Below are 24,505 nucleotides of genomic sequence, written 5' to 3' on the forward strand. Positions count from 1 at the left end.
AACTTGTGACCTCTCTTCCCCTAGTTAGTGCACCTATTCATGTTTTACCCTTTGTCATACCTACTCTCTCCTCATCTGTTGTTAGGGTCACACAGTTTCCCTGATGAGGATTTGGGACCATTTCTTCCCGTCACCTGATTTTCAAGACACACACAGTTCTGCTTTCCTTTATCTGAAGGTTCTCAGCAACTTCCTACTTTCCAGATTCCTGCTTTTTGCAAGATTCTTCCCTAGACACAAGACACATGATCATTTGTTTTTAGTCATCAAATGGTTCATTAAATCAAGAGTTAAAAATACCCTATGCATGTACCAATTGTCTCCTACTTTTTTTCTCCTTTTTTTCATTTTCCGTGGTCCTGCTGGCTTCTCTCCTTTAGGGTTCATGATGTAATATCTGCGGATATTTGATTGTTTGGTATATGATTAACTGATGTTAGTGGCTATGCAGTGGTGGTTGATGCTTTAATATTAATGAGTAAAATTGAGTAGTAACTTGTGACTTATTTCAGATAGGCATATTTTATGTATAAAGTGGCTTGGTTAAAATTGACCCCATATAATGTGGCATAGCTTTATATAGAAATATAATAAAATCATGGTTAAAAAAAAACTCAAGGAATGTATGACGGGGTTTTTGCTGCTGATGAAATAAGTTTTCAGTCTCTGGGTGGTTCAGGGATATAAGATGAATTTACATTATTTTTTGTTGTATTTTATTTAAATTAAATTGGTTGGGATCACCTTATGTTCCTCCACCATTTATTACCTTTGTCTCTGTATCCTTTAGAGCAGAGATACTCTGCAGTTCTTGTATTTCTAGACAGTCTGATCTCTTTAAAAAATCTTCCTTCTTCAAACACTCAGTATTAAACTAACATGTGTATTGGCTCTGTTACTTGTAATAACCAGAGTTAATATACTGAATTTCAGTGGTTTTAAATTATGTGCATATTTTTTTAAATTGGAAACACAACTTGTGATATTTAAAAGTACCCATAAATGTCCAAACATTTCATTGAAAGATGTGAAAACAGGCTTCTAGGGCCTGAGTCACTGCTGGGTTCTGGGCATGAACTTATAGGTAGGGAGCTGCTTTTGTTTATTAAATAAGGACAAAGTTTTTTTTTTTTTTAATTTTATTTATTGATTTTTGGCTGCGTTGGGTCTTCATTGCTTTGCGTGGGCTTTCCCTAGTTGCGGTGAGCGGGGGCTATTCCTCGTTGCGGTGCGCGGACTTCTCATTGTTGTGGCTTCTCTTGTTGCGGAGCACGGGCTCTCGGCACGCGGGCTTCAGTAGTTGCAGCATGTGGGCTCAGTAGTTGTGGCTCGCAGGCTCTAGAGCACAGGCTCAGTAGTTGTGGTGCACGGGCTTAGTTGCTCCGAGGCATGTGGGATCTTCCCGGGCCAGGGCTCGAACCCATGTCCCCTGCATTGGCAGGTGGATTCTTAACCACTGCGCCACCAGGGAAGTCCCGGGGAGCTGCTTTTGTACTCCAAGTAGTAGCACGCTTGCCAGAGAAGCTGTCAGGGAAACTATTGCTCAGGAAGAGGAGTTTAGGGTGGGGTGTGTGTGTGTGTGTGTGTGTGTGTGTTTATGTGTGTGTGTGTGTAGTGGGGAAGAAGTTTGTAGGAAATTTATAGCAAGCATATTGAAGACACTTTGATTACCATTTAAAATATTTTCCTATATATATATTATCCCTATAATAACAGGTTGTGTTTCTAATATCATTACTGTAAAATGTGAAAGTTTTTTTTTTTTAATCCCCATTTGATAGTTTTCCCCAGAGCCACTGTTAACAGTTTGTGTATCCTTTCTGTTGTTTTCTATGTATTTTTACATTAAATGTGAAATATAGTTTTATGTGGTTTACATAAATGGCATTTTAAAATATATCCTGGAGATAATTTTTTGTCAATTCATATAGAGTTACTAATTCCTTTTAGCTGATTTGTAGTATTCAGAAAAACAGTGATAGAATCATCTCTTGGGTCCTTGAGTTGCCATCAGTGTTGCAGCAGACATCTTTGTGCTGGTGCTGTGTTTCTCTAGGATGCCTTGATGCCTTAAAGTGGAATTACATATAGATAGATACATTTAGATAGATGTTGCCAGACCACCCTCTTAGAAGTGTGTGCTTGTATCAAGTGAGTATGAAAGTACGAATTTGTCCCATTTTATAGCCTACTTGAGTCCCCAAGTGTTAGATGTGAGTTTTTTTAAGATAATAACTTGATATCTCATTGCTTAAGCATTTAGTAACAGTTATGGTTTTACAAATCCTTTTGAAATAAAGTAGGATGAATATGGGGACATTGTTCATTAAGGGTCTTTCCTTCTATGTACAGTTGTGTGGGACATATTTTAACTTTTTTACAGGATCAGTCCATGTTTAAAGGTTATCACAGAAGGGAAATTTAACATGTCCTTCAAGTTAATTTGCTGTTATGTAAACTTTATAATCAGGAAATAACATTTGGAGAAAATGCCTCATTTTGCAATTTGACTTCCTTTTATTTGGTCTTTATAGCATACATAGAACAAATTAGTATTCTCTTAAGATGATTATTTGCAATAGATGACATTTATTTTGTCACAGATCATCTAAGTTCTTTTTCATATATTTATTTCACACATGTTGCCATGTATAAGCAGTGACTCCTCCTGTTCTTTCTGATGGGTGCTTCCTTCCTGGAGATGGCAGGATTAATGTTGATGCTGGGCTTGCCTGCCATTCACAGGGATGGAATCATGGTATGGTGGGAAAGAGTTGGGAAGATTCAGATTTAAACCTCAAAGTGATGTGACTTTTTTGAGCTAGTTGCTGAACCTCTGGGAGGTTCCGTTTTCTCTATGTGTAAAATAGGATTGACAGTTCCTGTTATGGGGGTTTTTGTAAAGAGTGGAAATTCTGTGTATTAAGTACCTGAACATAGAAGGTACTCAATAGCTTGTAACCATTAACAGTCTTTTGACAACCTTTCTGCTTTAGAATGCTTTAGGAAGCAATTTTAGGATGAATTTTAGGAGAAAAAGGAAGTTCTCCTAATTTGTAACTTTGGCATACCCAGTGAATGGTGGAATAGTAATAATTGGAAACATTTGTGAGTGCTGGCCACTTTATAATTAAAAACAAACTGTTTTTGCCAAACTATTGTGTCTCCTAGTAGAGCAGTTTATTTTAGATAACATTTTATTAGTTCTAAGTCTTGTTTAAAAAAAGATTGCTTCTAAAGATGCAGATGTAGAGAATGGACTTGAGGACACGGGGAGGGGGAAGGGTAAGCTGGGACCAAGTGAGAGAGTGGCATTGAGGTATATACACTACCAAATGTAAAATAGATAGCTAGTGGGAAGCAGCCGCATAGCACAGGGAGATCAGCTCGGTGCTTTGTGACCACCTAGAGGGGTGGGATAGGGAGGGTGGGAGGGAGATGCAAGAGGGAGGGGATATGGGGATATATGTATAGGTACAGCTGATTCACTTTGTTATACAGCAGAAACTAACACACCATTGTAAAGCAGTTATACTCCAAATAAGATGTTAAAAAAAAAAGATTGCTTCTATTTCTGGCAATATGGAGGATTAGAAATGCTTACTGATACAGTTCAACTAAACATGCTAGATGATATAGCACACATATACATATGCACATGTTTTGTATTATATATTAAAATATACGTAAATCTTAAAATACATATAAATCTTTTAAATAAGTAGCTGAGCTGGTGGGAGAGTAAAGGAATTTTTATGAGGCTGGGGTCAGTTAATGCTGTAGATTTGATGTGTGCCCTGAAAGTACCTGCCAATTCCTGGTAGCCTAGAGCCTGAGTTTTGATAGTCTCTGAACGTGGGGCACAGGAGATAAAGGCTGAGGCCAGAGCAGTGTAAAAAGACAAATGGAAGGCCTGTGGATAATATAAGGACTCTCAAAGGGCAACATCCTCCCAGGAGGAACCATCAGAAAGAATTCTTAATCATAATATCATACTTGTACTCTTCTGAGGCCAGAATTCATACTATTTGTGTGGCTTAAAGAAAAAAAAAAGGAGAAGTTTGAAGTGGATTGATAGTGAATCCAGCAGAAGAGAACACATATTTCTGGAAGAATTCTCTTTAAAGCAAGGACTCTTAAGCTTCCCTGCAGGCAGAGTCCCAAGAATATGAGCTCATACTCTAATATAAATGAACATATAATCTATTCTAAGTGAGAGTCAGATAAACTACATAAACTCTCAAAGATTGCAGATATTAGAATTACCCTATAGAATATAAAATCAACATGTTTGCTGTATAGAAGTAAATTAAGAAGAGACTGAGAATATGATGTAGGATCAAGAGAATCAAAATTCACTAGACAGATTTGCAAAAGATCCAAAGATATCTTCTATAAATGATACACACATAGTAATTTAAATTAAAAAAACAGATTGATTAAACAGATTAGACACAGTGAAAGGGAGGGAAGATAGACCTGAGGAGACCAAGATTAAAAATAGAAAATAAAGGTTAAGAGATGTGGAGGGATAGAATGAAATGTCTAACATGTTGAATCAGAATCTCAGAAAAATGATAATAGGATGGAGGATACATAATTCAAAAATAAAATTACGAGTCCTATCTATCCAAAACTGGTGAAGTATCCAAATCCTCAGACATAGGAAGCCAATGAATACTAAATCAGATAAATAAAAGGAAATTCATACTTAGAGACATGATAACAAAACTGCAGAATATTGAAGACTTTGGGGGTAGAGGAAGTAATTGAGAAAAGACATATAACTCAGAAAGGCATGGCAGACATATGGCTCACATTTTAACAGAAGATAGTATGATGATATGCTCAAAGTGATGAGAAAAAAATCATCAACCTAGAATTCAAGGTATCATCATTCAAGAATTAATGCAAAATAAAGACATTTTCAACTAAAAGAATAACTAAAGGTGTAACCGTTCTGTGTATTTTACTGTTTTGTGAGTTGGGAAGAGGAAAGGAAGAAAAGTCAGGTGGTAGGGGAAGAGCAGTGAGGTGACTAGCTCATGATTTAACCTCCCCATGAGCCCCAGAATACTTAGTAAATTCCATTAAAAAATTAAGAAACACTTTGTGTGAGTTGATTGCTTCTGATGACTGATGAAAGCTGGATTTGGTTGTCTTTGCAGTTTGTAAGGCTTAATGGTGATGTCGATGTTATGGTGAATTGAGGAGTAGGAACTCAGACCCTGGGGGCGGGTGGATGGCTGTGAACACTCTTAAGGCTATGATTTTGGGGTTCAGACCAGGTTTAATGAGTTCTCCCAGGAGAAAGGGATGCCCTGGCTGACAAATGTTAAGGAAAAAAGTCATCTTAAGTTTGCTATTTGGAATAGAATCCCATTCACAGCAAGTTACATAGTCAAGATCAGTCTACTTGCTCATTGTTTACTAGACTATGCCCCAGAGTTAGTGCAAACAGCTGCATTTCTGAATATATTTTTATCTGTGTAAATTTTCTTTTTGAATAGTCTTTCATAAGCTTTGATGGAAAGCTAGCTTAAATTGTTACTGTATGTATCTACTTTCATCAGAGTGGCTATAGTGAAGTGAGATGGTAGTCTAGGATTGGTTAAAATCTTAAGAACAGAGCAGGGTTCTTAGACCAGAGCCAAAATCTTAAACTTTTCAGTTGAGGTCACTGTGATGAAAACAATCTGCATTTTGACTACTCTTTGGATGTTATTAAAGTATCCATACAATTGTTTGTTCATTTGTGAATTATGGACATAATAAAATGCCCATAAAAGCTGTATCTCCTAGAGACTTCAATAGAGATTTGTATGGAATATGAAAATAATTTGAATTCATGTTTTCGGTGTTTTCTTGTTTTCTTTTGAATGGAAATAAAAGCCAATGTTACCATGATGTGTTTGATAACTTACTGTGGGTGAAGACTTAGAGACTGAGTCTCTAAGCTCTCCCTTTATGTCTTTAATCTCTGTCTTTCGAAGTCAGAGCCAGACTTCTTTGGCTTATCTTAAACTGGATAAAATATCTGTTTACATATTCAGAATAAACAACTAAAACCATTTTGTTTTCAATTAATGAAATCACCTTGTGAATGAATCAGAGGTGTTCGAAGCCATTACATGAGTCTGGTTTTTATGATTTTTGTGGCACAATCTACAGTGAATACTCTGAACATGGAGTTTCAGTGAAACTTTTAACTTGCTTGGCTTTGAGAACATTTCTGTGATCATGGTCATGTTGGCTTGATGGGACTTGACAATCCTTGAAATTGGCTTTTATTAACTTTAGGCTCTTCGATATAACTTATTGAAGCTAGTCATAAAATGTACAGAACTCTGCTCAAATTATCTGATTTAAAACAAAGATTTGTATTGACCTTTCAATAGCCAAGTAGTTGGGAAGGCTAAAAGTGATTTATTTTTCTTGTTTTACATAGATTAAACCCAGGATAATTATCAAGTTTCATTACGTAAATCCTGTTTGGCACAGGAAGTTGGAATATTCTCTTTCTTAGGAACGTATCTGATTATAAAAAAGACTATCATAATTCTTGGTGGAGTCAGCATCAGTATCTGTGTAGGAAGTCTCCACTCTCCTACTTAACTCTCAGTTGCCAAACGTACACACATGACTTTCTGATACGTGTTTTAGGAGTCTTTTCTCCTCTCTGAATCAGGGGAACCAAATTCCTTTTGAACGAAGTAGGGTGTAATAAGTAAGATACTAAGAACCTGGTTCCTCTTGGTTTTGTTCTTAAGTGCAATAGAATTAGGTTTCGTAAGCATGCTGTCATTTTTAGGTAGAAAGATGATACCTAGATGTTTATAGACTATAATATTGAAAGAGCTGGCTCATCAGGTACAGGACTATCCGTGCACAGTGTGAAAATAAATGTCAAACAAAAGCACTTAATCTGGTGGGAAATCTAAGGCAAGATGCTAAAATAACACTTTAAAATTTTTGAATTTATTTCTTAAAAAGTAGTCAACTTGTGAGTGTTCCAAAGGAGGTATTCATTACTGCTGTTCAGGGACAAACCCTTCAAGTGGAAAATAAAACTTAAATCATGGTTACAGAAGTTTTTATGTAATAAAGTCAGGCCATTTATGCCAGTTACGGCTTGTCATGTGTTACTTCAGAAATGCTTGGCAAGTTTGTTCTCAGTGACTCATTACCCATCCTAAAAGTATCAATAAAATGATGCTGAGTAGAAATTGGACCTCAGACCCTCCTAGGACTCTTTAACTGCCGCCTGCCCCACCCTTCTGATTTCTGAAGGTAAGGGGAGGGAGCTGTGTACACTGGGGAGGTAAGGAGATTTATGAAATAAAAAATATTCTTTGGGCTTCCCTGGTGGTGCAGTGGTTGAGAGTCTGCCTGCCGATGCAGGGGACACAGGTTCGTGCCCCAGTCCGGGAAGATCCCACATGCTGCGGAGCGGCTAGGCCTGTGAGCCATGGCCACTGGGCCTGTGTGTCCGGAGGCTGTGCTCTGCAACGGGAGAGGCCACAACAGTGAGAGGCTCGCGTACCGCCAAAAAAAAAAAAAAAAAATTCTTGGTATCTAGGAGAGAAAATTAATGTTTCTTTTCTTTCTCTTCTAGATTGTCCTTTTACTCGGGCCACTCTTCGTTCTCCATGTACTGCATGATGTTCGTGGCAGTAAGTACTTTGTGTCTGTTGATGGTGGCATACGTGCTGCCTGCACTTTATGTGTTCAGCTTTGGTGTCCTCTCCTGTGAGACCCCTCTGACATTCTCATCGGCTTCACTTCTCAGTCAGCTGTAAGCCATTGCTGGCTGCACTAAGTTCAGAGGAGAAATGGATGCCTGTGCTCCTGCCAAAGCCAGTTAAAATTGTTTGAAACAGCTTTTGTCCTTCATTTAGAGGAAGCAGACAGGCGCGTTGTATAGCAAGCTGCATATTGGGAACCTTCAGGATAATAGGGAGTCTTTACTCCTGAAGCAGACAAGTGGTGGAGAACACTTGTCACTTTTCTGACAATGGTAGAGGCCTAAACATAACCATTAAGTCTGCAAGCCTGGTGCTAAGAATTAGGTGACGTGTCCCCTTACTTTGGGACATATTTTCTGAAGAGGTTTTCTGGAACATACAAACAGCTTCTGTGTAATCCCAGCAGGTCACTGCTCTGAAATACAGGCCAAGGTGACTGCTGCCCCTCACGACCTCACCCTGACGAGAGCCCTGGTGTCGTCTGCACGGCATGGTGCTGAGCAGCCTGGCCTTCCCTGAGGGCTGCTGGGGTGAGGAGTTTGGTTTATTGCACTTGAAGGCAGCTGTTGTTGCTCCTATTTGAGCAGGTTTTATTTTCCTTCCACTTTGTGAAACATTTCCCAGACTGCTTTCCATGGGACTAGAAAGGTTCTAACTTCAGGGAGAGCCAGTTGCTGCTTCAGAGGCTTGTCATCTGTACAGTCTCCCGATGGCGATTCTAATTGCACTTGCATTATACAAAGTCAACAGTGAAGAGTTAGAGAAGACTGGCACCCATATTTTGCATATCAAACTAGAGATGAATGTGTAGTGAGAGTAATTAGTGGAAGACCAGGCTTTAGGGCACACACAAGGGGTCTTTAAACGTCAATTTAATTGACTTTTATTTTTTATAATGTCTTCAGTGTCTGTGTGTCTCTCTGTATGTATAAGATTATCAAAATTTGGTGGGAAAAGAAGGGAGAGGAGAAGATCTCTATCTTAACAGATCAGCTTTAATTTTTGTCTTGATTTTCTTTGTAAGTGGATTTTTTATATAGTTGTGCTGTGTAAATTTGCTCTTTCCCATTCCCCTTCCCCCTCTGATCACATTAAGTGCTATATGATATTAAATTCACGACATGGATTAAAGATTCACGATGTGTATTGTTAAGAGTAGCCTGCTGGGAGTTATTTGGTTTCATTTAGAGAATTTAACATCAGTTTTACCAAATCTTCCTTTTATTTGAAAAAAAAATTCCAAAAAATGAAAGAATGTAAAATTTATAAAACGTAAAAATTGCAGATGTGTTATATAAAATTCAAACCCAAACTTCAAAACCTTTTCAATAGAGCTAATTTTTGGCTTCTTCAACATTTCTGCAAATTGCAAGGCTTTCATCTTATGTTAATTTTGTGAGGAAGCAACAGGGTACCGATTCAGCAGAATTTAGAGTTTCCTTTTTAAAATATTCACCCAAATGTTTCTGAAAATGTGCCATGGGAAATGTGACTTATTTGACGGTAGTAACAGCAAATACTGTTCTAGTAATCTCTGTTCATTTATCTTTTTAGGAAAAATTAACAAGTTTTCTAAAGGGAGCCACCATATTTTTTTCTCTTTAAACAGGACATGGGGAGTGGGGGAGAAGGGGAAGGCTGGCAATGGCTAGAGCTATTAATATATCCTGAGAACTTGTCCCAAAGCAAAGTTTGTGTCTATACTGAACGGCTTTTGAATGTTTGTAGGCCCCAGAGCCAGACATCACCAGGGCTACTTTTGTGGTTTGTTATTCCCTCACCTGTGTGTCAGTATCTTTAAGTCCCTCTTTATGAGAGAGAACTAAGAATCTGAGGTTTGGTTGATATTGATGATGATGTGCATTTACACTACTCTTAAGTTTTGACTCCTTCTGAAAGCTCCCATGAAGTAGGAGAGGAGGGATGATTGCCACCCTTTCACAGTCACAGATGGGGAAATAGGGGCCTTGGAAGGAGGCCGCTAAGGTCTACAAGCTCTCTGGGAATCTCTTGTTAATCAGGCTCCCTTGCTTTGTTGACTTGAGCTGGACCCCAGTCCAGTTATTTCGAAGGAGGTCAGGTGATGCAGATCTCTGAAAATAAAATGGTGACATATAACTTCCACTCTTTTGTTTTTATAAATTTATTTATTTTATTATAAATTTATTTTATTATTATTTTTTTGGGCTGATTTGGGTCTTTGTTGCTGCGCATGGGCTTTTCTCTGTTTGCAGCGAGCAGGGGCTACTCTTCGTTGTGGTGTGCGGGCTTCTCATTGTGGTGGCTTCTCGTTGTGGAGCATGGGCTCTAGGCACACGGGCTTCAGTAGTTGCGGCATGCAGGCTCAGTAGTTGCGGCATGCAGGCTCAGTAGTTGTGGCACGCGGGCTCAGTAGTTGTGGCTCGCAGGCTCTAGAGCGCAGGCTCAGTAGTTGTGGTGCATGGGCTTAGTTGCTCCGCGGTATGTGGGGTCTTCCTGGACCAGGGATCGAACCGGTGTCCCCTGCATTGGCAAGCAGATTCTTAACCACTGTGCCACCAGGGAAGCCCTCCACCCACTGTTTTTAATTTCAAAGAATATTCTCAGCTGTATCATACTCCATGCCTTATATTTATTTTTGTTCTTCTTCTTTTCTCCTTTGACCCTTCTTAAAATATCTGTATATTCACTCAAATAGAAACTTTTACTGAGCTCTTCTGTGAAATATGAAATTAACATATAGAGGGTGAAATTATAGAGGGCCTCGATGGCCAGCCCACTCTGTGGACACCCAGGAGCAAACGAGGAGGCAAATTAGGGCTGTAAGCAGAGGGCAGATTACCTCAACTCTATAGTTCGGTGGTTGGGTCAGTATCAGCTATTTAGATGTAAAGGTATAATGCAAAAGAAAAAGCTCAAATAGGTTTGTCATAGACCAAGAAATTTCTGGAGAAGCAAGCAGACCAGAGCAGCCATGCACTGCGTTTCACTGACTCGGAGCAGTGGAAATATTTAGTTGATGTGGATGTAGGCTCCAGCTTTTATTTCAGCCGCTGAACACACAGATGTCTCCTTGCCTTCCAGCGTTCACATTTATATACCACACTTAACCACTACGCCCCCCGCCCCAAATTCCTTAGGCAATGACTCGCCTTGCTCCCCTAGGCATCTTGGCATCATGCGTCAGTCCCAGATTCAGGTGGAGATGTAGTCATTTAAATCCTCTCTGAGGACAGTCTTTGATAGCCAGAACTTCCCTGTCAATTCCTGACACCCAGAAATTAACTTCTGGTTAAAAATGTCTCTTAAAGAAAATACCCGACCATTGTTCTCCTCAGGCAGGGAGCCGAGCCCTGCACACTTTACAGTGCCTGGACTATTAGACCTGTGAAAACCACCTAGGTTGGCAGCAGGGTAGGGTTGCATGTAGCCAGTTGATGTGTTTAGTGACTCCCCTGGAGTTTGGCCAGATGCCAAAGATTCCAAATTTACTTGATTGTTCAGGAAAAGAGGAATGGGATGAGACTGTCCTTTTTTCAGTACAGTAAGGAATACACTAAAGTACTTTTCCCAGCACTGTCATATTGAGACTGTAACCCCAGAGTGTTTATATCACTGCCTGTTATGAAATTTCTATATAAAACACTACAACAGGAACCCAAGTACCTCTCAGTGTCAGCGCTTCAGCTTGGCTTCCCTCCCTGCCACAGAATGCCTTGTATCTGGGCCTTGCCCCCATCTCTGTGTTTAGATAGTGCTTGCCCCCATCTCTGTCTTACTCAGACCCTCTGACACCACCTACTTTCCTCAGCATTTGTACAGTCCCTCATCTGGCATTGACCGTACACTACCTAGCACTGTTGATATTTCATGAAGATGTTTCTCAAACTGTGAATTAATGTGAGCATTGGGCAAATGGCCCATAAACTACATGAATCCTGCCTAATTTTAAGGTAGGATTTGAGATTTAAATTCAGGAACTCTGTGAATCCTAAAGATGGTAAAATTAAAGTCTAGAGAAGAATAAACTGAGGCCTGCCTTGCAGTGCTCTCCTGGCCAGGTCTCTCATCAGATGAAGGTGGAACAATACAATGTGCCTGGCTTGGTATTAGAAGCAATGTTTCAAAATAAGTAGACCAAGGTATATTTCTTTGTGTTGAGCATGCTGTTGCTAGTCTAATTCAGGGGTTGGCAGATTTTTTCAGTCACAGGTCAGATAATATTTAGGCTTTGTAAGCCAGGTGCAATCTCAGTCGCATATTCTTCTTTTTCAAATAGCCCTTTAAAAATGTGAAAATAATCCCTTGACTGTGGTTGAAAATGGGGGGGAACCCTCTTATTTTTTTTAATATGATTTTTAAATTTTTATTTATTTATTTTATTTACTTATTTTTGGCTGCATTGGGTCTTCATTGCTGTGCGTGGGCTTTCTGTAGTTGCGGCGAGTGGGGGCTACTCTTCTTTGCAGTGCACGGGCTTCTCATCGCGGTGGCTTCTCTTGTTGTGGAGCACGGGCTCTAGGCATGCGGGCTTCAGTAGTTGTGGCGCGCAGGCTTCAGTAGTTGTGGCTCGCGGGCTCTAGAGTGCAGGCTCAGTAGTTGTGGTGCAAGGGCTTAGTTGCTCCGCGGCATGTGGGATCTTCCCGGACCAGGGCTTGAACCCGTGTCCCTTGCATTGGCAGGCGGATTCTTAACCACTGCACCACCAGGGAAGCCAGAAACCGTCTTATTTTAAGAATAAGTACAGTCATACCTTATTTTATTGTGCTTCACTTTATCACACTTCACAGATAGTACGTTCTTTGTAAACTGAAGATTTGTGGCAACCCTGCACCAAGCAAGTCTATGGGTGCCATTTTTCCAATAGCATTTGCTCACTTCATGTCTCTGTATCACATTTTGGTAATTCTCAAAATATTTCAGACTTTTTCATTATTACTGTTATATCTGTGATCAGTGATCTTTGATATTACTGTTGCAAAAATATTACAACTCGCTGAAGGCTCAGATGATTGTTAGCATTTTTTAGCAAAGTATTTTTAAGGTATGTACTCTTTTTAAGACAAAATGCTATTGCACACTTAATGGACTGTACAGTATAGCGTAAACATAACTTGTATATGCACTGGGAAACCAGAAAATTCATGTGACTCTCTTTATTGCGATATTCACTCTACTGCAGTGGTCTGAAGCCAAACCCACAATATCTCCAAGGTATGCCCGTATTAAGAGACTTTATGAGGCAATAGCATTTTATAGTTAAGTGTTACAAGGTCAGTCTCGGAAAGGCAAAATAAAAATAAACCAGCTTCAAAAAATACCTTGTTCAACAATCAAATTTTAAAAATGAGGTTGTACAACTAGATCCTTTAATGGAAGCTAAATTTTTTTTTTCCTTCAGAAGTTTTAGACAACAAAAGAAAGGTGATATCCTACTCTTCAGTGATAATAAAATAATGGAAGAATGTTTATGTAGTGTCATAGACATTGAGTTTCCTTACTTTTTAAAAAAGTGTAATTTTTTACACAAAAAGAAAAATGTGTACAGCTTCTTTTTTCCAGCGTGGTCCTGTGCACTGGGAAGTCCTCACTGTTTATTCTGACAGCGTCATCTGTGTGACCCATATCGTGAGGCTCTTCATAAAGTGATCCACAACTGTTAGCTCTGTGTTTTGGGGGAGGCCTCTCTGCACTTGCCAGTGAAGTATTTGCTGCCTGCACGGTGGAGCTTCTTCCTACAACGCTCCTCTCTGGGCTTGAATATCTAGTTATTTTGAGCAAATTGACTCCTGTCCTTTTTGCCCGAAAGAATAAAAACATTGCCTTTATGAATCTCTAGTAATATCCCAGCTAAGCAGCTTTTCTTTCTTTAAAAATATCAGGCATAGTAGCTTATTTTCAACCCATTTTCAGTAGGTTTTACTTTGCTAAGAGAGATTGGACACTTTATCCTGCATTGAGCCGTAAGATTTACATGGGGTTTTCCTGACCAGAAGCCCTACCTGGAAGAGTGGCATTTGCTCATTTTGGAGGCAAAAACTACCCCTGAAACCTTCCTTTTCACGAAGGCCAGTGGTGAGGCCTGGTTTCAGTGAGAGCGTTCCTTGGAGGATATTGGTGGAGTGTGGCGACAAGGCTAATTCTCTTCAAACTAGTTTCTGCTTTCTGAAACTGGGCTCTGCAGTCAGTGGTTGTAACTGATTTGCTCTGAGCTCTTGATTTGACTCACTGGTCAGGTTCAAGACAGGGAGGGATAGACAGACCTCACCGCAGTCTCCTTTGGGCCTTGAGGTTAACGCTCTCTCCCTATCACATCCTCGTGTGGTATTTGTCTCTCCTCCTCCTTTTAATAGGTGAAAATGGGGGGAGGGAGGAGTGTAAAGGTTAGTGAAGCATATGCTGTATCTTTGTCTTTCCTGTTAACTCTTTTTCATTTCCCAACTTGTGTCTCCTGGAAATCCAAGGCCTGTTGCATTTTCCTGTATGTTAGAGCAGGGATGCCACCAGGCAGGCTCATGTGTTCCTTTTATAAACATGACTGTTCTCTTAAATATTTCAGGACAGTGTTCAAATTGGTGGGGGAGGTAGGCATAGGAGTCCTTTATACGCGAGCGAAGACTGAACACCTAACTGGGGATTCTCCCCCATCCATTCTCTCTCCTTGGCTCACCCTTGTGTTAATTCCCTTTGCTTCCCCTCTTAAAAACTTAGTTACCACTGCAAATCCAGCTCAGTGTAAATCCCTGGATTAGGCCCTCTTTTCTACCTGCCTCTTTATGTCTACAAGTCTTCCACTGCTGACTGGAGTTTTGTGGATTGCCTTAGTAATGAAACTCGCCAGCTGCATTTGTTTTCATCCTTTGTTCCTTTGCTGTCCTGCACTGGGGCTTCATGAATCCTGTACTATCACAGTGTGAAGCTTTTGCTTCTGGGAAGCACCTCAGTGAACTGCTGCAGGTCATTGCTTTTGTTCTGCTGTTTCCACCTTGTCTTTTATTTCTAGTTGTGAACTTTCTATTTTGGAGCTTTTTCCTTCACCAGAAAGTTGGATGATAGGATTGGGAGGGATCCAGAGGCTAGAATCTCTCATCAAGCAGTACCCCCTTCCCCCCAATGAAATACCCACTGGGCAAGTCAGTTAGCTAGGCCAAAGTGAAGCATGTTCAGAGAAGAATGTTAGAATGGGCCTGAGAGAATGACAGATGAGTCATTTGGCTTAGGGGCTCACACCCTTGTACTGTTTGCAGAAAAAAAGTCATAGAAGTAAATCCCATGCCTAGTGCCACAGTTCTCTTGTAATGGTGCCTTCAGTGGACATTTAGTATGTTTGTTCTGATGTGGGATTTTATTTTTCTAAGTTTTTCTCCTTGTTTGAACCCAGGTGTACAAGCAGCCTGTTTTCCTTTTCATTTGAAACGTACCTTTTTAAAAACTAAAACTATCATTTGAGTCGCAGAAATTCAAATTTTAAAATAAAACAAAACAGGATTTTGGTTAAACACACAGAGAGGAGGCTGTTAACTGGCTTTTTTTTTTTTTTTTGCGGTACGTGGGCCTCACTGTTGTGGCCTCTCCCATGGCGGAGCACAGGCTCTGGATGCGCAGGCTCAGTGGCCATGGCTCACGGGCCCAGCCGCTCCGCGGCATGTGGGATCTTCCCGGACCGGGGCACGAAACCATGTCCCCTGCATCGGCAGGCGGACTCTCAACCACTGCGCCACCAGGGAAGCCCAAAACTTTTTTTTTTTTTTTAAACATCTTTATTGGAGTATAATTGCCTTACAATGGTGTATTAGTTTCTGCTTTATAACAAAGTGAATCAGCTGTACATATACATATATCCACATATCTCCTCCCTCTTTGCATCTCCCTCCCTCCCTCCCTCCCTATCCCACCCCTCTAGGTGGTCACAAAGCACCGAGCTGATCTCCCTGTGCTATGCGGCTGCTTCCCACTAGCTATTTTACATTTGGTAGTGTATATGTGTCCATGCCACTCTCACTTGGTCCCAACTTACCCTTCCCCCTCCCCGTGTCAAGTCCATTCTCTAGTAGGTCTGCGTCTTTTTTATCTTTTGGTTGTAAGCAGCTGACTTACGTATATCTCCTAGAAGAGAGGATGGTTTATAGTAAAGACATACATGGATTAGAACAGGCACACCAACAGGAACAGAACTTTTTCCATGTGTCTCATTGACCACCTGGTTTTTTTACAGTGTGGCTGCCACTCCACACCGTGGCTGCTTCATTCTTTTCTATTAAATGGCTCATTCTTATCTAACCATAGCTTTTGCTTCCTCTTTAGTTTGCAAGTAGCCTATCATGTATCCATTAGGTGCCATTTCTACAACTTCTGAAAATAGAGAACTCCTTTTTACTCCCAGTGTAAATCCCAGAGGGCACATTACAGCCCAGCAGATTTCTAGGTCAAGCCTGTCATAAGTCATACTCAGTGCCCTCCCAGAAAATAAGGCAGGGCTATGTGGTCCCCTTCAATTTTGTCTGTGGATCAGCAGTTTCCCCCAGAGGGAAAATTGAAAGCTTTTTAAAAAAATTATTATTTTTGGGCAGCGTTGGTCTTTGTTGCTGCACGTGGGCTTTCTCTAGTTGCGGAGAGCGGGCGCTGCTCTTCGTTGCGGTGTGCGGGCTTCAGTAGTTGCAGCTCATGGGCTCTATGGTGCACGGGCTTCAGCAGTTGTGGCTCATGGGCTCTAGGGTGCATGGGCTCAGTAGTTGTGGCTCATGGGCTCTAGGGCACAGGCTCAGTAGTACTGGCGCACGGGCTTAGTTGCTCTGCTGTACGTGGGATCTTCCCGGACCAGGGCTTGAACCTGTGTCCCCTGCATTGGCAGGCGGATTCTTAAACCACTGTGCCACCAGGGAAGCCTGGGAGAATTGAAAATTGTAGATGCTGCCACTGAACCAGTCTGGTACCATATACAACATTGGATATGGAGTTCTGTAAGTTCTAAATCTTAAGAGATAAGCAATTGAATGCCTTACCTCTAATGGGTTTAGTGCACATGTGATTAACATATGCATGTGTGGGAAGAAGGGAAACAGTGGAGATTGCAAAGGCAGGGACCTACAGAGCCTTTTTATTATCAGCTCTGGCATTAAAGCATGAGTTGTCCCTGTATCTAGTTCTAATATAACAGTGCTGAGAAGCATCAGGTAGTCAGTTTCTCTGAGACAGTTAGGGAAAGATGGAGGAATGGAGACTTCTTTTTAATGAAACATACATACTTTCTTCTCCCCTCTCAAAGGACAAGGAGTAGAATTAAAAAAGTTATAAATCCACGAAGTCAAAGAATGGAAAACGAGACAATAAGCAAGAGGTAAAGATTCTGGAAAGCAGTTAAATGAGTGGTAGGAGGAAGCCAAGTCTCTAGCGCCTCCAGAGAGAGGGAGCTTAAAAGATTTGCACTGCAGAAGCTGAGAAAGGATGAGGAAGAGGAGCCACCAGAAAGACAGCATGGTGTGCTTTGTTGGACCTGCTCGTGTAGAACAGACTTTTGGCTGGAAACGCGGGAGGGGAGTTGTCGAGGTCTGGAGTTGTTCAGGGCATGTCAACTGTGGAACTCAGTTGACCCAAGGTTCAAGAAACTCAGTGTTTACCGCCTTGGGGTCTACTGAAATGGAAGAGTCTTCCCAGGGAAGAGCAGGGCTAGAGGTGGTGCCCAGCTTTTGTAGAGCTACACTGAGTACCCTGGACCCAGGGAAACACAGAACAGGCATATAGGAAGCACACTCAATTAACCAACCTCACCCAGAGCTGAGAACTGTTCTGTGACCAGAGCCTGCACTCAGGCCATACGGCCGTTAGTCAGCAGAAGGGCCAGAACACAGAGTGGAGCACAAGGTTAGGTGTATGATCACAACTGGGGAATCCCAGAGCTCCCACAGGGGGAGTGGCCTCTGGATCCACACCAAGGGGACCATCTGTACTTGGGTAGACGTGTAAGAAGAAACTAAGTACTTAGAGGATAAAGGGTTCACCTCAAGTATACTGCAACTTATTTGATTACTGACCATAAGTGAATGTTACTTTCACAGGGATGTTGAGGAAGAGATTGGGGCAAATTAATACTTATTTAACAGATGTCTGCAGGCTACCTAGAGTCAAAGTCAGGGTTCTTTCAAAGGAAAGTATTGTTAGAGGGGTTTTAGAATCTTAAGTGAGGGAGAGCCTTGAAAGCCCTGTCTCTGAGTTTCCTTTAGGGTAGGACTAGCTTTACAACCATTTTAGAGTTTTTTTTTTTGCTTTTTGGTTTTTTTTATTGCTATGTCGCTAGCAGGGATGGGTGCAGTTCTCCCTAAGATGTCTGCATTCATGTAAGTATTTGTAATTCTTAGGTATATGTTTTTATAGTCTAAATAACCCATGCCTTTAACCCTTACCTGAAAAGGTGGCTTAAGAAGAGGGTCAGTTAAACTTTATATATGAAACTTGGCTTCAGCCCTAGTCAAGGAACTGTCCTCCTTAAAATGAACAAAAAGTTTCCAATAAAAATAGAACTAATGAGGTGAAATCTTACCTGGCACGGCTGTGGTACCTAACTGGGCTTCAGTTGGCACATGTCAACTTTGCCCCAACCAGAACCAACTATCTTCCCAACTCTAGAATCTTGAGACAAGCCTCTTACTCCTTACGTTTTTATAGCTTCAACAACAACAAACAAAAACAGGGAAGAGGAGCTCTACAGAAAGCCAGTAGCACTTCAGCCAGTTAAGGAGTCCAACTCAGTTAAACAACTGGTATGCTCTTTTAGGGTTAGATGTTTATACTATAAAGTACTTGATAAAATTAGACAACCTCTGGGGCTTTGCCAGGTGCTGAGAACTGAACACACATAGCAGTGCCCAAAGAACTGGAAATGGATTTGTGTATCTATTTTAAATAGGCAGCGTCAGTGGGTACAGCCACATAATTAAATGCAGTCCTCAGAAAACAGTTTAAGTATATGAGCCATAAATTACTGAGCAGAGTTTTAAAAAATGAATATTAAGAAGTATATTCTTATTGGATAGAAGTTAGGAAAATTTTTGTTTTACAAAAATGAGACCATATTGGCTGAAAGGAGTTCATAGGAAACTATTCCAAATTCATTCTACATTACAATCTTTAGGGATGCACCCAAAATCAGAGGCAGGCTGACAATGGCAAAGGCAAGATTCTCAGGTCTGATTAGAAAAGTCATAGAACTTAAAGGGTACAGGTGCTATTGAAAGAATAGACTCCTTTACTGGATCAGGACTAAACTACAAACTGTATTATTTACTTAGGCAGATTATTGTATTTACTTATAAATACAGATTATTTATTTAGTCTCAGTTGCTCTGTTAAATAATTTGAGGCCAGAGGAGCTCTCAAGTAAATTGTTTGGGTGAATTAAGCAAATTTAGTTCCTAGATGGCTGGCTAGAAAATACAGTAGCTTGGCCCAGGGTAAGGGCAACCTGTGCTCAGAATGCTAGCAGTTGATCCCAAGACTCTACACTAATGACAGTTATAATTCAAACTGCAAGGTGAGGAGCTGCCCCCTGAAATCCTAGAAGGTCTGAAACACTTACCTTGTTCATAATTTGAAGAGTGGTGGTAATAGTTTTTATTTTTTAAATTTTTTATCCTTTTGGTTTTGTTTTGGGATTAATTTTTAGGTATTAATGAGTACAAGAATGCTTGCCTAAAGCCCTGTTCCATATATATAGTAAATCACAGATTATTTAATGAATATTAATATTTTGTGACTATCATTTTAAACATCAACCCTTTAACAATGTGGTGATAATTAATATAAACATAGTCTCCAGTTGGTATGTTAAGCTCTTTTCTTTATTTTTATCTTTTCTGTTAGCTTTATCTTCAAGCCAGGATGAAGGGAGACTGGGCAAGACTCTTACGCCCTACACTGCAATTTGGTCTTGTTGCTGCGTCCATTTATGTGGGCCTTTCTCGAGTTTCTGATTACAAACACCACTGGAGTGATGTGTTGACCGGACTCATTCAAGGAGCTCTGGTTGCAGTATTAGTTGTAAGTATACAGGGCAGCAGCCTACATCCTGATACTGAGAAACACTTGGATAAATAAGTAGAAAAAAATGTCCCAATGAGAAAAGTATGCTAAGGCAGAGAATGTGGCTCAATAATTGCTACTGGGTGAGGACCCCAACGTTATTAAAAGTCATTTTAGGATAGATAGCAAATAATACCTACGTTACTTACTCTTCGCAAGTTATTTAAAAATTTACTAAATTTTTTTTTAATTGTAAAAAGCTCTGGCTATAAAGTGTTTTTAGTATGAATTGGAAAAAACAAAAAAACAAAAAACAAAACTAATTTACATGAGGAATGACACTTTCATTAAGGGCTAGCAGAGTGAAGCCATCTGCCCAGTACATAACAGAGCAACTCTCAGAATGTCCTTAACAAAAATTCCTGTTAGCCACTAATTTATTCATACCCTTAACCTGTACCCTGTAAAGTATATCCTTTTGTTTATATTTTGCACACTGCTTATTGCAACTTTGTATACGGTTTAAACTTATTTAAAATTGTATCATTAAATACTTTGCCCCATTCTAAATGTTACCTGTTCTATACAGGCTGTATATGTATCAGATTTCTTCAAGGAGAGAAATTCTCCTTTTAAAGAAAGAAAAGAAGAGGACTCTCATACAACTCTGCATGAAACACCAACGACAGGGAATCACTATCGGAACACTCACCAACCTTGAAGGTGGCAGAGTGCCCAGATGAAGCTGGCCTGCTTTCTAAAGGAAAATGATTGCAACCAGAAGGCAAGAGGATGCGTCCTTCTTCCCAGTATACAAGCCTTTAAGGGGACTGCTGCTACTGTAACTCTTGGATGCCCACTTTACCTGTGTGTATATAGTTACATTTAACACAATGGTTATCTAATAGCTCTAAGTTCATTACAAAAAATTTCAAGCCTTTCACTAAAACAAATGCCCCACCTGTACATTTTTTTATTAAAAAAATGTAATGCTTATGTACAACTGTGTATGTAATATGCTTTCTTAGAATGATGCTTGATTTAAATATAATACATCAGACAGGTGGTGAACAATTTAAAATCCCACATTCCTTTAGCTGACTCTTTATAGGTAGAGGCTGGCAGCAAACACAATATCTCTCTTGATTTTGGTGATTCCTAAGAGAAAAGAAAATACAGTTTAAATTCTCAAGACCACAAAGAATGTAATTCTTCTCCCCTGGGGTTTTGAAGACAGCACAACAATCCTGATTAAATTTGGTGAGAGGGCAAGCCTGGAAAATACAAAACCTTGCTTGCCTGAAGGACACCTAGAGGAGTTCACAGCCACCTCTGAGACATGGGAAACTTAGAAACCAGACCCCTGTTCTCATGACTCTTGAATCTAAAGTACCCCGTGCGTGCGGGGGTGTCTAAAATTATTCAGAAAGACCAGACCAGAGGGACTAAGCTGTCCAAGAAGTTAGTTGACCCAAAAGCATGAATTTTTCAGCCTGCATGGAAGGCACTATATTTCAGTTACCATGTGAAATTCTTTCTGGACTAAGGACAAACACATTTTATCATATAGAAGTTTACAAAACTAGACTTAACCCTGGAGTGATTAAATAGGTCTGCCTCTCTTTAACAATGTTGAAGATATAAGCAGCTTTCATAAGCTTCTTCTTAAGGCGCTGAGTTGCCAGCAGAATCACCAGGTTTGACTGTGAGCAGCTGGTAACTCAGAGCAACTATGTGGCTGCTCTTCTTTGATGTTTTAACTCATAGTCCTTTCTCTTGGCCAGCATTCAGATGGAATGAATGAAATTATTTGCAAGCATGTATGCCTCTCCCCATTACTACCACCTTGGTCTAGCCATTCTTTCCTGATCTGGTCTTCCTGCTTCCACCTTGCTAATCTACAGACTTGCCTGTGATGCAACAGCAAGAACTGCCTTGTGAAACCCAAGTCAGAGCACATCACTCCTGTGTTCAAAACCTCCAATCATTTCAGAGGAAAAAGCTGAGGGCTGGGAGCTACATGACCATTTCTTTTCTTCCTCCAACCCCTACTATTCTACTCATTGTTCAGCTGTGCTCCATCCACTGTGGCCTCTTGTTGTTGCTTAAGTATATCAAGTGTCTATGAAGGACCTAAATGCCACCTTCTGAGTAGGGGACCCTAGGCCATCGTATCCATCCTCCAATTCCCTACTGTCTCTTCGTTTTTATTGCTACCTGATATATTTTAATTGTTGACTTGTTTACTGTCCACCTCCCTGCACTAGAATGTGAGCCCCATTAAGGCAGGGGTTTGTATCTTTTTTGTTCACTGCTGTATTCCCTGGTGCTTAAAACAATGTCTGGCACACAATAAGTGCACAATAAATATTTTGAGATTTTATATATATTCATTTACAAACTTTTTCCAACACATACACACTGATATTTTCTTTGGACACTACTACATGGCCCTTCATGGCAATCCAGTGAAGAGCATCTGAAAATGTTCTCCTAGGTTGTGGTCAAGAGCTCAAGTCTCAACAGGATTTGCCTAAATTATTAGAAAAAGCTTATGGGCTGGATACTGACCTTCTGAAAATTTATTTTCCAGCTCAGTGTTTCCAATGGCTTTTGCTGCTTGACACATTTGTCGAAGTAGTTCTTCCAGGCGCCTCATACAACGAATTATGCTGCCTGGACAGAAAAGGAAACAAATCACTTGTAAAGTGTAAATAATCAGGAATAGCAGAACTTTTGTGAAGACGCAAGGAAGGTGAACATGGGATGATTTAACTGATTGATAGTACTTTGAGGGACTTCTCCTGCAGTAAACCAGTAGTAAACTTGACTGGTGACTGCTAGGCACCAGGAAGGCTACAAAGACGGAAAGTTTAATTCCCATCCTTGACTAATGGTAGAGAGAGTCATGGATTTATTATAATGTGTTCACACTTGCTCTTAGAGAGGTAAGTAAACAAAATGCCCTGGGAGCACAGGAGAGAGCAACATGGGTGAAAGGTAGCAAAGGTGACATATAACTTGGGTCTCTTATGAATGAGGTCCCTGTCAGGCAGTGACAAGGGAAGACCACTGAGACAATGTAGAAAAGCAGCTATTCAAGGACCCTGAGTGTGGCCTACTACGGCCTCTGGATACTATCCTGTGAAGAGAATGCAACAGGGAATTTTTAAGCAGGGGAGTAACAGGATCAGATTTGTCAATTTTAAAGGTTCAATCAATCATTCTTCTGGACCTTAGACTCTTTCATTAGTGCTTTCCTCACACAATGTGTCCTCAATGAAGCATAAAAGAGATCAGTCTCTTCCCACTGGATGTGACTCCATCTGAGACAAGTGTTTGCATCAAAGGTGAAGTTGTAAACAGTTTCACTTCTGTCAGACTTGCACAAGGAGGGGCCCTGAGATCCTTCCTCTTAAGTGCCACCTGCCTAAGTTTAAAACCCTTGGATTTAATTTTTAATGTCTGAAATACATTAGGAATATCAGTTCTCTCTGATATGCAAGCTGTTAACTCACACTTCAGGTCCTTATTTAACTCCTTGCAACACTGGAAGAATTCATTAACATGTATCAAGCTCTTGTAATACACTCGATGTGCAGTGTTGAGGGCTCCTTTTTACCTTTTAATGCCTTGCACATTATGGTACAGTGTGCCCAAGGGAGAAAAACAGTAGAGAGATTTAACTCATAAAGCAGAATGGAATTTGAGCTTAGACAAAGGCAAAAATATAAGCCATGTACCTAAGAGAGTCATTAGGATTCAGCAGGAAATGCCCATGTACATGTACAGCACCTTTTCTCTCTGAGAAAATGTTGCACGAGGGCCTGGGCTGATAAGGACAACATGCCTGGTTTCTGAACCCACCTATGGGCCAGAGCAAGCAGAACACAAAGATGCTAGTTCACAGCAAGAGGTTTATGGGATGAGATTGGTCAACAAGAGGACCACCAGCACGTATGTCAACTTGAAAGATCAATGGGGATACCTCTCTTAAAAGGATGCTATCATCTCCTACTTATGGAATGTTCACCTAATCTAGACTTGGTTATAAAAGGAGTGAGCTGAGACACCTGGAGTTAGAGGAAAGAAGACTGGATGGTGACCTGGATACTAGGAAAGATTCAGCTAAGTAATTAGCTCTATGATCTAGGCCCTTACTCTACTCTTATTTCCCCTTCTCATTTGTAAGGTAAATGACGATAAATGCAATTTAAACAGAGGGCTTACTTTACCTAACTGGATTTGTCTCACTTGAGATATGAGATGCACAAATTCTGTGACAGGGGCAAAGCTCTAAAGGAATGTAAGGTCATAATACAGTCCTTAAACCAAAATATTCAAAGTTCATACTTTATTGTCCTTCCTCTTCTCCCATTAGAAGGTCCATGGAGTTCTTGGAGAAGTAGGGTCAAGACTGACATCTCACCTCCACATCTACACACATCTTACAATAACCCTGGCCTTCTTATTATAGGAGAGTAAAGTAATTAATGTTTATAATAAGACTTAGGCATCAAGGCAAGGTGAAATAAGGCTGAGCATGTTTCAAGAAAAAAGGGTTAGAAAAGGGTTATGTCCAACATTTTCTGAGTACTTACTTTGTGGCAGGTCTATAATCTATGTTTTGTGTAAATTTTCTTGTTTGACCCTTACAGTTCCATGAGACAAGTACTGTTATCCCTATTTTACAAAGAGGGAAAAGAAGCTCAGAGAAATTATAACTTGACCAAGGTCAGAGCCGGGAGTATATGATGGAGTCAGGA

The 24,505-nt window shown here is 40.4% G+C and overlaps 2 protein-coding genes across 6 annotated transcripts in view; one reads left to right on the forward strand and one right to left on the reverse strand.

The window, feature by feature from the left end:
* PLPP1 (phospholipid phosphatase 1) overlaps window positions 1–22,122 on the forward strand; it is a 119,648-nt gene extending 97,526 nt beyond the window's left edge. For 2 of the 3 annotated variants that reach the window (XM_004275146.4, XM_004275145.4), the window contains exons 4-6: window positions 7,616–7,673; window positions 19,581–19,757; window positions 20,329–22,122. In XM_004275146.4, the coding sequence (XP_004275194.1) occupies window positions 7,616–7,673; window positions 19,581–19,757; window positions 20,329–20,460 (367 nt within the window). In that variant the 3' untranslated portion in view covers window positions 20,461–22,122. Of the gene's footprint in view, window positions 1–7,615; window positions 7,674–19,580; window positions 20,059–20,328 lie in introns of those variants that run through there. The other variant, XM_033437858.2, reaches the window with a different exon arrangement.
* The window catches only part of MTREX (Mtr4 exosome RNA helicase), a 136,986-nt gene continuing 133,166 nt past the window's right edge, over window positions 20,686–24,505 (reverse strand). For all 3 annotated transcript variants that reach the window (XM_004275144.3, XM_033437856.2, XM_033437855.2), the window contains 2 exons: window positions 22,311–22,415; window positions 20,686–20,897 (listed from right to left, as the gene is read on the reverse strand). In XM_004275144.3, the coding sequence (XP_004275192.1) occupies window positions 20,845–20,897; window positions 22,311–22,415 (158 nt within the window). In that variant the 3' untranslated portion in view covers window positions 20,686–20,844. The remainder of the gene's footprint in view (window positions 20,898–22,310; window positions 22,416–24,505) is intronic.

The sequence above is a fragment of the Orcinus orca genome, chromosome 3 (genome assembly GCF_937001465.1).
Source record: "Orcinus orca chromosome 3, mOrcOrc1.1, whole genome shotgun sequence".
In the NCBI taxonomy this organism is placed as follows: Eukaryota; Metazoa; Chordata; class Mammalia; order Artiodactyla; family Delphinidae; genus Orcinus; species Orcinus orca.